Source organism: Cryptomeria japonica, chromosome 4, assembly GCF_030272615.1.
Source record: "Cryptomeria japonica chromosome 4, Sugi_1.0, whole genome shotgun sequence".
Classification (NCBI taxonomy): domain Eukaryota; kingdom Viridiplantae; phylum Streptophyta; class Pinopsida; order Cupressales; family Cupressaceae; genus Cryptomeria; species Cryptomeria japonica.
In genome coordinates, this window is record NC_081408.1 from 488,602,845 (window position 1) to 488,619,399 (window position 16,555).

Sequence of the window (16,555 nt, forward strand, 5' to 3'; positions counted from 1 at the left end):
TGTCTGCAAAGATACCATAGGTTGGGGTAAAACCATTTGACTTATGCCAACAAACTTGAAAAGAAAAATAACTATTGATTACACACTGAATAAGGTATTCCCTAGTTGGGAGAATAATTCGAAATTGGTGGAGTCAAATTAGTCAAGGAAGCCAGCTTAGTTACATATGTTCTCGTTGAGGCTAACCCTTATGCTTAACATGCCTTGGCAACTAGTGCTTATTTGTATCACTCTTCATAACCTTGGTTCTTCCTACCAAGGAATTCCTCTATTGTGATTTAATGTTCCCTTTGAGTACCACTGACAGTAATCTTGTGTTATATCATATCGATAACATGAATATTGAACCCTAATAAGTGTGCCCTTTGAGTCCCATTGATATTAATAAGCAGTTTTCCTTTCTGCAAACTGGGTCATCTGTCTGGACCAGCATTTAATATATTGAAGATAGGTTTGTCTTCACAACTAGGAGAGACTTTGGCTGTGCTTCTATTGGTGGCATGAGAATAGAGATTTATTGTCTTTTGTAATGAGAAGTTCATTATCCATCAAGTTTTTGTTTGCAGAAAATTACATTTCATTAAAAAAACTGCTAGAACTTTGAGATTTTAGTTTGGTTCATTTCAATGGCACCGTAACTCAAAGAATATAATAAAATAGAATATTTTTAATCGACAAGGTCAAATATAGCAGATGCAACAGAAAATCCTGCCATTTTTTGCTTTTTTAAGTATTGATCATCGGCTTTTCAATTTGATAATGAACTCCCTCATTCGCTCAACAATCTCCTTGCTGAATAGATCCGAAAATGAAGTTTCTGCTAAAATATTTGTGCTCTTGACATGATGTCATTGTAGGCTTCACATTCCAGAATAAAGTGTTTTTCTGTTTCCATTGTCCCAGTTGTGCAAAAGACACAAATTCTCTCTTCCCATACTACTTTTGACCTTTTCCATCTACCTATTTTCCAATGAAGATGGTGTGTGTTAGTCCTCAACCAAACAATGGAACTCTTTGCTCTCAAAGGGATATTAGCTTCTAAATAGGAATTTTGTTGGTGATCGGAAGTGATGTTAAATTCCTCAAGGTAATATTTCTTCTTTCTCCCTAATGTTTTTTCCAACATAGACTTGAGAAACTTACAACAACAAATTTATTTATTTTTTTGCCATTATTAGGGCAAGCATTTAAGTGAATGTGCCATTTGTTCATCCACCTGCAGTTTTGCTTCATCCATGACTTATTTCTTTCACTCAAGAAATCTTCAAAGATAACATTGCTCAATTTTTCAGATATATAAAAAGATGCACCATGGCAATGTCTTCAATAGAAATTATACCAGTTTTAGCTAGAAGAATCTCATAGGAGACCAAAGTTTTAAAATTGAATTTGTTTGTATCATGCATTTTTTTATTCTCTCTATTTGCATCCATTTGATGTGTAAAGTGTTGCTTGCCCATATTTCAGACCTATAGAGCACCAATGGAATTACTGATATCCCAAATAGAATCTGAATAGTTCTCCAGTCCCATAACTCTAACTCTCTAAATCAATTTTGAAGAGCAAAATGCACACTCCACCCTCCCAAATGTCTCTTCGTTTTGCAAGTTTCCTAACTACGCTTGTTGTTAAAGTCAATCTAGTATTTATATTCCATTATTTCCTCTAAAGTACCTTCTTCAAATGATTGTTTTCAGAAATTTACTTTTCAGGCTTTTCAGACAGTTCTTGTTTCCAAAATTTTCAGATTTCAGCCTTAATTCATCTCATTGATGTTGTTCACAAATGAGAAGGAATATTTTATGAGGGAAGAGCTCTATCCCTACAAAGGCTTAAGTTTTTCTTCCCAAAAATCTATGTGAGCTTCATAAGTGTAATGTCCCCACTTTGAAACAGAATTTAATAATAAATAATAATAATAAAATTTAAATATTAAAAATTAAATTAGTATATATAAAAGAATACAATTAAATCGAATTAATTAAAATTTAGTTAAGTTAATGAATGGTCAAAAGACATGGAAGGAAAAGTTGTGACTCCCTCAACAATAAGATATAAAAGGGAGAAGAGAACCTTATTTGAGGGGGGATAATTTGGAAATGAGAAGTGCACATCTGATTTAAATAAGAAGTGCAGACCTGATTATGAAAGGTTATGTCCCTTTCAAAGGGCAGAAATAATGAAGAGTTGCACTCTTTCAAAAGGTGCTAATGGTGAAAGGGTGTGTCTCTTACCAAAGGGCATCCAGCAACATCACCATGGATTAGATCAGATCAGAACTGTTATTAAGTTACAGTCATACTTAATTTCATATATAAAAGATAGAGGAAGACCATTCAGACTGCCAGCAAGATAGGAAGGACAAAGTAAATAGCAGTGATAGGTACGTTTTCTGGGTTAATATTAAATATAACAGTCAGCATTTTATATATATATTAAAATTCAATATGTACATTAATGAATCTAAACCAGTGTGGATAATCTTAATCAAATTGATGACCATTACTATGATAAAAATTTGAAAAGGCAAATAATATATAATTATTCAAACAGCATTGAAATAACTATACACAACATCACTGTTAGACATAATAGCGTAATACATGTACATATATCTGTTAATAAAATCCAGAAGGAATAAGGCAAGTCAAATTCAGTTTGTGTAAATTATAATTCTGTAAAATCGTACAGTGCTTATATGGTAAGAAGTAGCCATGACAGATAATGAATAATATTATAATTCTGATACAAGTAGTACTGACAGAAAGCATGAGACACTAATGTAACATAATGTAATAGAATTGTAATAACTATGTCAAGTATAATTAATTATCATAATGGGTTGAATCGAATAATAAATATAGCTTCATTAGAATATCACAAATGGTTCATTGTATATGAGGGACTCTCTCTTAAGTACGCCACTCCATAGTGGATGCCTAACACCTGCCACATGGAGCCAAGAGGGGTGTAGCACCTACTCTTGGGCTTAAGAGGGAAGGTGGTTGTGTTGAGGGAGAACGGCAATAGGACACCTCACTAGGTACGCCACTCCATGATGGATGCTTAACACCTGCCACATGGAGCCAAGAGGGATGTAGCATCTGCTCTTGGGCCTAGGGTGTATGGTCTCTTGGACACCCTATCTAACTAGCCTACGCACTAAGAAATTGGATAAAAAAGAATGGCAACTAGCCTACAATCTGATTTTATCTAACAAATATAATGCTAATGGTAATTAATACATTAAAAATTTATATCATTCAATCTAATTCATTAGCATACGTTTCAATTTATAAGTATTACTTTGTATATATTCTCTAATTTTGTGTTGCAGGAAAAACAGTATACAAAGGTACTCCATTAAAACTTAATTACTGTAATGTCCCCATTTTAGCAGACTTGGATTTTATGAGATTAGCCTATTATCCTGACCCTCGTAGGCTAATGTGTTGGATAGAGGGTCTCTTGAGGATTGGTATCATCTCCAATGTTCAAAGTGCTTCAGTTTGGTCTTCGTTTGGCATCATTCGGACATCATTTGCTCTACTTCCTATTTTTAGTAAGTCTTGGGATGTTAGAGATGGACCCCTGCTATTTTTAGTAAAGGGGGTATGGTCATTTGCAGCTTCATCATGTCAGCTCCCAGTTCAGACGGCGTTCAAAAATGTTGAATATTAATGGAGATATTAATGTTTATTTAGTTAGGCTAATGTGTTGGATAGAGGGTCTCTTGAGGATTGGTATCATCTCCAGTGTTCAAAGTGCTTCAGTTTGGTCTTCGTTTGGCATCATTCGGACATCATTTGCTCTACTTCCTATTTTTAGTAAGTCTTGGGATGTTAGAGATGGACCCCTGCTATTTTTAGTAAAGGGGGTATGGTCATTTGCAGCTTCATCATGTCAGCTCCCAGTTCAGACGGCGTTCAAAAATGTTGAATATTAATGGAGATATTAATGTTTATTTAGTTTAAATAAACATTAATGTTTTGAGCTTATATTATTAAGTTATAATAACTTAAGGAAGGGTCCAAGTATCATTAAAGGGGACCATTTAATTAATTAATTGTGGCTTTTTTACCAAGGTGAAATATTAATTGACAAAGTGAAAATATTATATCATTAAATGTCATTTAATATCATTAATTGATTTAATGCCTTATTGGAGAAAATCGAACCCTCATGGGAAATATATATAAGGCTTTTGAAAAGAAGAGAAGGGGGAGATTGATCATTGTTATTTTTGATGAGAAGACTTGTCTCTTGGCTTTGGAGAAGAAGCTGGGGTTTCTGCAGCTTGTCCAGAGTATCAGCATTGGAGAACGTGAAGACTTCATTGCATCAGCAATCTAAGGATGTGAGATATTCATCTGAAGTTGCTCCTAGGGTTGGCTTCATCCAGAAGTTGACATTGTGCTGATTGGAGATTTATTTTCAGATTTATTGGCGTAGCTGAGGGCATATGTATATGGCAGACTGAGAACATCATACAAAGGGTTTATTTGCTGCTACAGTGTCATGAACAGTGCGCATGAACAGTGCGCTACAGTACCCGTGAATAGTTAATGCTACAGTACTAATGCATTTTAGAAGAGTTAATCTACAAAAATTTAAAGGGGTTTGAAGAGTGATTTTCAAATTGTTGGAGGCTACATTTACTGCTGTTAGTACCACTCATTGGCACATGGGAATTACATGTATGTATGACAAGTGTTTGTGTTGATGACAATCTGCTGTAAGTGCATTTTGGTCTCTAAGAATGCATTCCAAATCTTCGTAGAAATGTCTAACAGCTGTCTACTCCGTTGTAAGTGCATTATGTCTGACATTCAACATTGATCAGCCACTTAGCTTTCATGCCAACTGTTTGCTTAAATGCCTAATGGCTGTAGGTGTACTTTGGGATGCATGACAAGTGTTTGTCTTAATGTCTACTAGCTGTACTAGTTAATTTCAGTCATTTCATGTGTGTGTAAGCTCTAAAACAGCTAGCATATCATTTCTATAACAACTTTGCATTGTTAGAAGCTTTCCATAACTTCATTTGTAGCCTACAAACCCAAAGAAGACAAATAAGAATTCACTACAGCAGCTTCAAACATTGTATGCCAAGTGTTTGACAATATTCCTTGGGGGTTCAATAAGCGAAACAGGGTCAGATTAGCCAAGGGATATTACATTGGTATCAGAGCGGTTTCCTGCCAACCTGTTGGGTAGATTGATTCAACTAGTTAATCATGGTTACTTCAAGAACCCAGAATCAGTTGGATCAGAATAGGAAGCAAGTGTATTCCTCATTGGAAAAGTTAAAACAAAACCAGAAGAAGCTGGATGAATTGATTTCACACCCTGCAAAACTTGATAGAATTGCTCGGTATATGACATCTATTTTTAAGGATAAAAAGGTGAAACTTGAAGAGAATGTGGTGATTATTGGCAGCAGCCTTGCACTTGAGAGTAATGATGATTTGAAAGTCATGGAAAGTTTAGAAAGTGTTGTGGGAGTGACCTTGAGTATTGGCACTCATGATACAAGTGTCAAGAATGAGGATTGCATGGGAATTTTGGCTCATAAGAGTTCTGATCTACATGACAGCAATGATGAAATTTTTCATCAGCATGAGAGAGCAGTGACTACACATGTGCAAGATGCTTCTATTAAGTTGCCGCATGAAGATACTCGAGATTTGGGTACTAATGGGGTAATGTGTGATGTGGATTCATGTCATTTAGAGTCTGATTTTTCAAATCAGACCTTAGAAAACAAGTTTGAAGATTCAAGACTTGGCATCGGATCCCAAAATCATGAGTTGGATGGCCATGTAGTTACATTGGAAGTGGAAGTGTGTGAAGATATTGTCATAACAACAACTTCTACCTTGCCAGTTGAGCCATCCTATGAGGTACATAGCAGTAATACCTTAGATATTGATGTGTGCACAATTGATTGCACACATGATGTTGTTGATCACGAGGTGAGTGATGTTGATTCGGTTTCATACCATAGTGCAGATTTGGGTGGAAAGAATGAGTCACAGGGGTATCATCATCTGGCTGGGCAGTTGAAGGTTAATGATGATATGATTGCTACAGCTTTGGAGCATTTTGATGTCGCTCGACAAATGTTGGCGACCTTTGGTTGGAGTACTCCTGAGACATATGAGCACGGTGATAGTAGCCTTTCCCTAGCAGAGTTCCATGCACTCCGAGCAGCTATTGGGATAATGAAACAGAATTACTTGCAGTTACTTGCTGATAGGGATTATCTTCTCGAGTGGGATTGCACTTGCTACGATGCACTAAAGGGAAAGGAGGAGGAGGTTGATGAGCTCACCCATGAGCTTGAGGTGACTATGGACTCATTGGAGAGCGCTCAATCAGCCCTTCGTGAGTCATAGTCACAGGTTGAGGAACTTACCATGGCGTTGAGTTTAGCACAGTCTTCACCATCTGTGGATACAGTTGAGTTTCCTATAGCAGCACTTGGTGATGAGTTTACACCCATGGGTTGTAGTGATGGGTGTGTTGAAGATGTGGTTACATCCGTCACTAATGCAAGTACAGGTGACTTAGCTGCGATGAGTATTTGGGTTGAGAGTAGCAGAGAACCACTTGTTGCATCAAGTTCTCCCGAGGTTAGTGCTATGACAAATGATACAGGTTAGATTGTTGATAGCTCTTGTGTGGCAGTGGTGGACTCTCCAGAGAGTTGTGTGTTAGTATGCGACGTTACGCCATCCACTTCACATGGAACTCGCATAGTGTCATCTGGTTGGGAGTATGGCTCTCATGTAGATTTGTTTCCCTCTCCTGGAAGCAAATCTGTTACTTCATCCCATGCAGCTGATTTTCGACGCCAGCTTGTTGTTTCTCAGAGTCAGAGTGATCAGCTGCAGGTCTTAGAGGATAAGGTTGACTCAGCCTTATATTGTTTTTACTGCGAAGATTCATTTATTGAGTACCTTCTTAAGAGCCCTGAGTTTCGAAAAGGTTCGTTTGGAGCCACCAAGGATACTCTCATCCGAGGTTCTCTCGCCATTAGGCGTGGTGTGGGAGTAATTATTGATACTCTGACTACAATGCTTCCTAATAGAGATTTTGTGATTGGGTTTGCAGAGAGGGTTACCAGAGCCCCTACCCAATCAACTGTTCGAGGTCAGAGATTGGAGCCATCTCATGATTCCAGTATTGTTAGAGATGAGCCCTTGACCGAGGTTGGAGCGTTTTATCGCAACTACAGAGTGAGGAGTGCTCATCACTTTTCTTTTGATCCACAAGTGGAGGACTTGATGATGCATCAATGTGGATTGGCTTCAGGATTATACCATCCATTGTGGGATGGAGAGTTACCATTTTCAGTAGATGGTACTAGCAGTTGCAAGTACCCGACTCAATTGATTGTTGGTGGCTACTTGCTCGAGCAGTGTTCAGTTTCCCATCATGTTGATGTGTATCTGGTGGAGATTGTTACTCCTATGACACAGAGGCTATCTTTGGATACATGGCTTCAGAGAGACTATGGTGACAATGGGCATGATGGTTTAGTTGGATATCACATCCATGAGGGTTTAGCAGAGGTTGTGGAGAGATGTTGCGTAGCAGATGTTTCCAGGTACTCCTATCTTCACAGTACAAATGGATGTGTGTATAGATTGCACTGGGATCTAGGTGATGACAAAGTCAGTGTTGCAGTTTGGATAGGTCTCATGGGTTGGCTACACCACATCTCGCATGGTGAAGTGGTGATCAGTGTTGAGCAGCGAAAATCTGAGGGAGGTTTACATGGCAGATTTCTACCCTGGATTTGGAATCCAGGTATACTATGTGGGACACTAGCGAGTATGTCGAGGGATCCTTTGTGTGCATCCGAGTTCCGATTAATGTTCCCTGTTTTGGGAAGCAAACATTGTCAGTTTTCAGAGTTGCTTCCACTTGATGTTCATGTTCTTGTGACACTTGCTGTTGAGGTTGATTTAGTTTGGCAGGTCTTGTTAGTTGTGCCCTTGGTGTGGGCATTACAGGAGTTGGTTGGTAGTACCAGGGACATTACACAGGTCTTCATTTGGGATCCAGGTGGAGGAGTTTCTTTGTAGTCGATATTGCTTGGGGACAAGCAATTTCAGGAGGGGCGGACTGTAATGTCCCCATTTTAGCAGACTTGGATTTTGTGAGATTAGCCTATTATCCTGACCCTCGTAGGCTAATGTGTTGGATAGAGGGTCTCTTGAGGATTGGTATCATCTCCAGTGTTCAAAGTGCTTCAGTTTGGTCTTCGTTTGGCATCATTCGGACATCATTTGCTCTACTTCCTATTTTTAGTAAGTCTTGGGATGTTAGAGATGGACCCCTGCTATTTTTAGTAAAGGGGGTATGGTCATTTGCAGCTTCATCATGTCAGCTAACAGTTCAGACGGCGTTCAAAAATGTTGAATATTAATGGAGATATTAATGTTTATTTAGTTTAAATAAACATTAATGTTTTGAGCTTATATTATTAAGTTATAATAACTTAAGGAAGGGTCCAAGTATAATTAAAGGGGACCATTTAATTAATTAATTGTGGCTTTTTTACCAAGGTGAAATATTAATTGACAAAGTGAAAATATTATATCATTAAATGTCATTTAATATCATTAATTGATTTAATGTCTTATTGGAGAAAATCGAACCCTCATGGGAAATATATATAAGGCTTTTGAAAAGAAGAGAAGGGGGAGATTGATCATTGTTATTTTTGATGAGAAGACTTGTCTCTTGGCTTTGGAGAAGAAGTTGGGGTTTCTGCAGCTTGTCCAGAGTATCGGCATTGGAGAACGTGAAGACTTCATTGCATCAGCAATCTGAGGGTGTGAGATATTCATCTAAAGTTGCTCCCAGGGTTGGCTTCATCCAGAAGTTGACATTGTGTTGATTGGAGATTTATTTTCAGATTTATTGGCGTAGCTGAGGGCATATGTATATGGCAGACTGAGAACATCATACAAAGGGTTTATTTGCTGCTACAGTGTCGTGAACAATGCGCGTGAACAGTGCGCATGAACAATGCATTACAGTACCCGTGAATAGTAAACGCTACAGTACTAATGCATTTTAGAAGAGTTAATCTACAAAAATTTAAAGGGGTTTGAAGAGCGATTTTCAGATTGTTGGAGGCTACATTTACTGCTGTTAGTACCACTCATTGGCACGTGGGAATTACATGTATGTATGACAAGTGTTTGTGTTGATGACAATCTGCTGTAAGTGCATTTTGGTCTCTAAGAATGCATTCCAAATCTTCGTAGAAATGTCTAACAACTGTCTACTCTGCTGTAAGTGCATTATGTCTGACATTCAACATTGATCAGCCACTTAGCTTTCATGCCAACTGTTTGCTTAAATGCCTAATGGCTGTAGGTGTAGTTTGGGATGCATGACAAGTGTTTGTCTTAATGTCTACTAGCTGTACTAGTTAATTTCAATCATTTCATGTGTGTGTAAGCTCTAAAACAGCTAGCATATCATTTCTATAACAACTTTGCATTGTTAGAAGCTTTCCATAACTTCATTTGCAGCCTACAAACCCAAAGAAGACAAATAAGAATTCACTACAGCGGCTTCAAACATTGTATGCCAAGTGTTTGACAATATTCCTTGGGGGTTCAATAAGCGAAACAGGGTCAGATTAGCCAAAGGACATTACAATTACCTATTTCAGATTTGGGAAAATTTAAGATAATTTAGAATATAACTAATTAGGGGACATTACAATAAGTTAGAGAGGAATTTAATTGACAATAGATGTGATAGAAGTGTCTTCTTTGTGAATCTTTAGTATTTCATAGATTATAGGCATGATTAGGTCATTGTCTATGCAGCACCCAAACTTATCATTTGATTGTGTTTTTTAAATAATTAAAAATTAAAACATAACTGAATTTTTTTTTCCAACTAATTATTAAATACGATCAATAATAAATTTTGGGTGTTGGATGGACGTTGCCCGTGATTAGCACTTTTGTATTGAATTTCTTTATTTCAACACTCAGAAGACTTCTTAATTGTCTTTTTGATATCCCTCATATTTTTCATGTGGTACTGATCCCTAAAGAGATCAGGTGACTTCATAGATGTGACTTCATAGATGAAGTGTAACACAGTTTAAAGGAGCATTTTGTACGGTGTCAGCACTAGAAGAATTAAAATGAAGTTTTCCAGGCCACAATAGTAAACCGTCAATTTTGCTAAGGTGGCAATTTCATACTAGAGCAGCAGTTTCCTCAAGACATTAAGTGAAAATTTCATCATGTGTCTAGAGTCTATAGACCGTCCACAATGCCTAAAAAGGCTTCAAATTTCCTTCCTATGTGACTTATGGTGACTTATGAGGTTCTCGACAGATATGTTTAAGCCTAATAAGTCATTGTAATTGCAATTTGAGAATTCAATTGCAAAAATAGATGCGATTGACGTGAATTTCAAAAGGATTCATAGATTCCAAGTAGACTGCATAAAGCGAAAATCAGAACTGCAGAGTGAGAAAGAAATTTGAGTGTGATCTTAGAGACATTTCCTGCCCTTTGAATGCCTAAGATTGTATTTTCCATTGAAGATGGTAAGTGAGGAGGTGATTTGCCTCTCTTTTGTTGGAGTTTTCTACCAGAATTTGGGTTCTCCATGGTAAAATCCTTGTGTCTTCTTTTTTGATGGTCGTTTGCTCTCATTTTCCTTCAAGTTTGAAGTTAAGTGTTTCCCTAAAGAGAACGTTTCTTAAGTTCTTCAATCAGATCAGTATGTTAACAACTGTTGTATAGCAGAGCCATCTCTTGTTTACAAATCACATTGGTCTCAGAGCAAGTTCTTTCCTTTGTTGGAACTTGTTGTGCATGATTTTGCAAGTTCATACCCACAACAAAGTCAAGTGATTGCAAAGAGGCTTTGAATCCCATAGTTGAAAGAAAGAACTAGGAAACTTGGAAGAGATGCAAAAACCCTTGATGACAGATAACGGTTCCTCAGTTCTCATGGAGAAATTGTGCTCATTGGAAGACACCAAGAAGGAAAGGTAAAGCCCACTCCATTGAAAAAGAGGAGCAATACCATGGTAAATCAAGTCTACCAAGGACAGCTCTGTTCAAAGCTGAAGCAAAGATTGAGATTCTGCCATTCGAAGGAGATATAGATGCAAAAAAAACTTGACTATTAATTTGGCACAAATGGAGGTATAAATAAGCATACATTCTCTTAGTTTGGAACAAAAGATTTCCTTTGCTAGATTGAGAATGGCAAAGCATGCTTTAACTTGGTTTGAAAGTTTCTCATATTCTATGGCTTTAAGAAATATAGAGGGGCCCAATAGCAAACCTAGACCTTTTTGGAAGGAACTCTGGGAAGGGCACTCAAACTCTCAAAAAGATAGGTTGATCTAGACCCTATCAAACTTCGTTGGATGCATTTGATTGATCAACACAGGATTGACACTGTGAGAATCAACCAGATGTGTCAAGGAAGATGCCTACTTCTGTATGATTATCGTCCACAATAGAATGACCTTTTATAAATAGGAATCTGCAAATTCAAGATCATTAGCTTCGTTGAGATGTGAAGTTGAACCATCTAACCCTCCTGATAGCCTAATAGTAGCATTTGGATTGTTCTCATCCTCTAGAACTGATGTATTTATTGTTGAAATAATAGCTAGCTCGGATACTTATCTATTGTATTTTAATGTTGTCAATGACAATTAAAATACACATGTACTATCTATTATGTAAATCGAATTTGGGGCTGGACCCAATTATGTAGCGTGGAGAAAGTTGATTGTAACTTGTAACGTGGTGACACTAAATTGTTGCTTTGGGCTGGACCCAAACATATGTAACATGTAGGCAATAAATGGAACTTAGGGCTGGCCCAAACTCATGCAACGTGGTCATTATACATTGTAAATCATGCCCCAAATTTGGGCGCTAAAATAAAATATGAAATTGTATCCTAGCCGACTAGAAGGAAATGTAAAAGATGAATCTTGTATACAACAAGATTCATCTTCGATCTCAATTCAATCAATAATTCATACTCAAGCAAATCTCTTAAATAGCGAATTCTGGTTATGCAACACAGCGACATACTTTACTCTTCAAAGTCAGCAAATTGTCTTCAGCGAAGAGTTCTTCCAAGTATAGCGAATTGATCTTCAATCTAGCAATTTGAGTCCTCAAGGTTGGCGATGTGATTCTTAAGGTCAGCGAACATCTTCCTTGAAGGCAGCGAATACTCCTTAGTGATAGCAGTCATCATTGAAGATCAGCGAATCACTCTTGAAGGCTGCCATCATCACTTCAAGATCAGTGAACCTCATTTCTGGGACAGCAACAGCTGTATTTCAGACAAGTTCATCACTTCAGCTTGCCCTAGGTTAATCACTGTGATTAGGTTGCTGTCAAACAGTGAATCTCATTGTAAAATTATATTGGTGTTACATAATAAAGATCTGAGATTAGTGGCTGGGTTTTTCATCTCCAAGAGGGAGGTTTTCCCAGGGTATATGCGTGTTTTGTATTTGTTCTTCATTGCATTCTGATCTCTGCTGTTTATTGTTTAAATCTGATTGCTAAAATCAACATTTATGTCCACTTATGTTACATGCTGAAGCTCTTAGCTCAGCTTCTTTGTCCAAATGTGATGCTGGATGGTCTTTTGCAAAAGGGCCAACACTATCAGAAAATGATGTCGATCAGTTGTTTTCATTACAAACAGAAGAATCTGTCTATGATTCTTTGTTCATGAAGTCAGCAACTAGACAAAAATAATCTTATGTGCAATTGCAACTTGTAAAACCTTCTGAATTGCATCTATTAATGTTTCATCGCTCGTGAAGTCAACCATTAAACAAAACGTATCCTCAGCCCTATTTCCAATGTCATCCATTCGTTTTTAGTAAAATTAACTTCATAATTGCTACTTTCTTCAAGAAATAATATTGTTTTGACTTCAGATGTTTTGGATAAGAGAATCCACTTTGTGAATAAAGACCAAAAATTCTCTGCAGTTCCTCCAGACCCACAATTCCGATAAAATGAATGAAACTTCTTTTCTGCTATAATGGCTGACAGCAGCCATAACCATGGCTTTCATAAGAAAAGGTTCAGAAGCAAGCACTTGGCTTAAGTCCCACAGGGTCCGTTACAAGAAATGGAAGGCTTGATGGTGCCATGTTCAGAAGCCGTTTCTTGAGAGCCACCGTTTTTTAGACTCTTTCTGATCTGTCACAAATAGAAGGACAAATTAGCTTAAAAAGCTTTGAGATAATTATTAATTAATTCTGTTCATTGTTCAATAACCATTTAACAGCTGACAAGCTCTCCGTTCAAATGAACTTCTGTTCAATATGTCTCCAGTTGAGGTTTTTCAAAGACTTTGTGTTGTATATTTAACATTTACATCTGATTGAAGTCAGTCATCTGGTGAAACTGAAGGTATGTAGCAATTTAGGTAGCTTTCTGTGTGAACATTATGTGTCTTTATTCTGAAAAATGAATCTGAATATGTTATATCTCATTAAGGATTTAAAGGCTTTCACCATCTATAGTACTTAGAATCTTTTAGTTGAAAAGTGTGTCTTCGTACTTGTAGAGAGTCGAATGATTAGTAATATTTTAAGATTATAGTTGAAATTTAATAATCTGTGCATTATTAATACATAAATGTTTCTTTATTCCTGGAAAGTTAGATTTTGTTTCTCCATTGAAATGCATTTCCGTTTTGTTTCCTGATATCCAAGTGATATAACCCACAGGCTTCGAGGGCACTAAGAATGGAAAAGGAAAAACAGAGCAAAAAAGATAAAGGTACAGAGGAGAAAAAACAAATGACAATGTCCAAGGGATCATGGTAATAAGAGCACCCATTAGAGCAACAGCCAGATTCTGATACCACTGGCCACAGTTAGTTAGCAATGATCCAGATTCCAGTGTGACCCAAATACTAAGAATGCAACTCAAGCTTATCCCACACTACATTAATAGTAACCCACAACCTTGTCCCAGATTTACCAAGAAAAAAAAAATGAAAATATTAACTAATGAAAATTTAAGCGGAACAGAAGTAAATTGCACACCAGCGTAGCCATGAAAACAACGACACTCCCCGAGTTCAGGGTTGCAAACACCGTGACCGCTGCAACCATCTTTGCAAATTTTCCCACCAATAGTCTGTTCGCGTGAAAATTCAAAACTGGTCAACAAATTCTAAAAAGACCAAAAAAAAAACTAATTAAAGCGAAGTATATAAATAGAATCCAGGGGGCAACCTCATTAATGGGAACTGATTCTGCAATATCATTGCATCTAGACAACCACTTTCCAATGTCAGATTTCCATGGAGCATTTCTATACACAACTGCTACATAAGAGTCCTCTGTAAATTGCATTTTTCCAATACTTTTATTTTCTTCTGAGTACGCATTGGTTATATTCTGTTGGACTCCATTAAATTCCAGAGAAAATGGTATGAGGGGCATATAGAAAATATGCACAACGAAAATAAAGGTAATCAGAGATAGAATAACCAAAATCTGCTGCCATGAACACTTGAAATTCTGCAAGGAAGTCACCATTCCTACTGCAAGAGATCAGCCTGTCCTTATTCCCCAAATTCTTGCAAAGCCAGAAAGAAGGATGAGCTGTCAACTTATTCCAACGCTAAAGAGGCCACTGAGCCCGAAAATGAATAACTTAAAAACTGCAGTAATGGATCCACTTGGTGTCAGTAAATTGAGAAACTCAAGTAACCCAACTGACAATTATTTAGTTTTCATGATTAATAGGCCGGTCAAACCTCAGATCTCTGTTAAGGCCAAGACAAAAAATCCACTTTTCATATTTGCATGAAAATGGGGTTGACAGTATATAATCAAATGCCCAGTTTTTATTTTCCCATCAATGTGGACATGATTATGTGATCATCCTGAGCAGAAAATGCTGAAATCCCCAGATGCCCAGATCAGTTCTCTACCAGACTATTGACCCGTGGGTCCTGGGACTCCCTATTTAAAATAACTTTCTACCAAACTGAAGCTCCCATTTTTTAATTCTTTTTAACTGTATAGAACATAAAAGAATCTGCGAGATTGTTCAGCAATGATTTTTAAAAGACATTACCCAATACAGGACAGAAAACTATGGGTTATTTTGGTTTTTTAAAATTAAGATTCCAATAGTGTCCTTTCATATAGGATCCTCGGACAAGTAAGCATCCATTCGGCACATGCTAAGTGAAAAAACAAAGAGAAGGCCGTGTATTTTAAAAATAAAAGGAATTAATTAAAAGGATATCTCATCCTTCCATGTCAACGATGCAGATGTTTCATAAAAATAATGCAGCCAATGGAGAGTCATTGTTGACTTGATCTCTAGCATACCCAAAGACACGAGGAAAGGAAAGATCATGTTGTTTTAGAGGCAAAGTGTTTCAAGTTATTCGAAACACAAGCAAAAGCTTGACCTTTTGTAGGCATATCCAAAGAATTACTCCATGGCCGAGTCTACGAGTATGGATGAGGATCATAGCGATGCTGGTTTCTATTAGTATCCCTCCACAAAACAGCCTACTATTTGTGTCTGCGACTGTGACTGAACTCGCATTACCATGGTACATGGTGTTGTTGCCGTCCATTCACGAGAGCGTATTATCTCTAGACACGGGGATGGCTTCACTCCAACAAAGTAGTGCTTTCCTTCAGCTACGCATAAGAGAACTGATTTTGGGTTTCCCTTCCAAAAAGATTAGGAAGAATATAATAGAACATAACAATTACATTTGAATTTGGGTTTCTCTCGTCAAAAATTAGAAAGAATAGAACAATTAGATTTGAATTTGGGTTTCCCTTTTCAAAAATTAGGAAGAATAGAATTACGTTTAACATTTAAGGGTAAGTTGGTATAAAACAAATTTTGATGGAGCATCAAAAGAAAATCCAGGAGTTTCAAGGGCAGGATTTGTAATTAGAGACTAGTTGGGGAATATTTTAGCGATGGGGCACAAAAATTGTCGATGGGAACAAACAATGAGGTTGAGGCTAAAGCGGATATGCTAGCCATTCGATGGGGTATAAAATTGGGAATCCAAAAGTTGCATATAGAAGGTGATTCCCTAATAAATATCAATGCAATAATTAAAGGAGAAGCCCAAGCTTGGCATCTCAATAAATTTATTTCATTATTGCAAATGATTTAAAAAATTTAGTAATTTCTGCATTTCACTTGTGCGGAGGGGTGGAAATGAAGTGGTTAATGTACTTTCTAAGTGGGCAGCATCATTTGATGAAGTGAATGAAATTCATGTGGAGGATTTCAAAGATCTCACGAGGATGATGTGGACAGGGGTGTACACTTTGGCATGTAATCATAATAATTATTGAACAAGGCCGAGAATGTAGAGAAGGTGATGGGAGTATTATTTAAAGGTGATCGAGCCCATTTTTGTTTTGTCCTAGTGTTGTTGATGTCAAGGTGTCGGTGAGAATGGAGGCAACTTTTACGCTCTACACATCCAAGCAACAACTAATGTTTGTAGG

General features: G+C 37.2%; 1 protein-coding gene across 2 annotated transcripts in view; it reads right to left on the bottom strand.

Annotated features, from left to right (window-relative positions):
• LOC131060391 (uncharacterized) overlaps positions 1 to 15,649 on the bottom strand; it is a 104,111-nt gene extending 88,462 nt beyond the window's left edge. Inside the window, exons 1-2 of one of the 2 annotated variants that reach the window (XM_057993608.2) lie at positions 14,291 to 15,649; positions 14,099 to 14,192 (exon numbers count right to left, since the gene is read on the bottom strand). In XM_057993608.2, the coding sequence (XP_057849591.2) occupies positions 14,099 to 14,192; positions 14,291 to 14,596 (400 nt within the window). In that variant the 5' untranslated portion in view covers positions 14,597 to 15,649. The remainder of the gene's footprint in view (positions 1 to 14,098; positions 14,193 to 14,290) is intronic. The other variant, XM_057993607.2, reaches the window with a different exon arrangement.
• Positions 15,650 to 16,555: the final 906 nt, after the last annotated feature.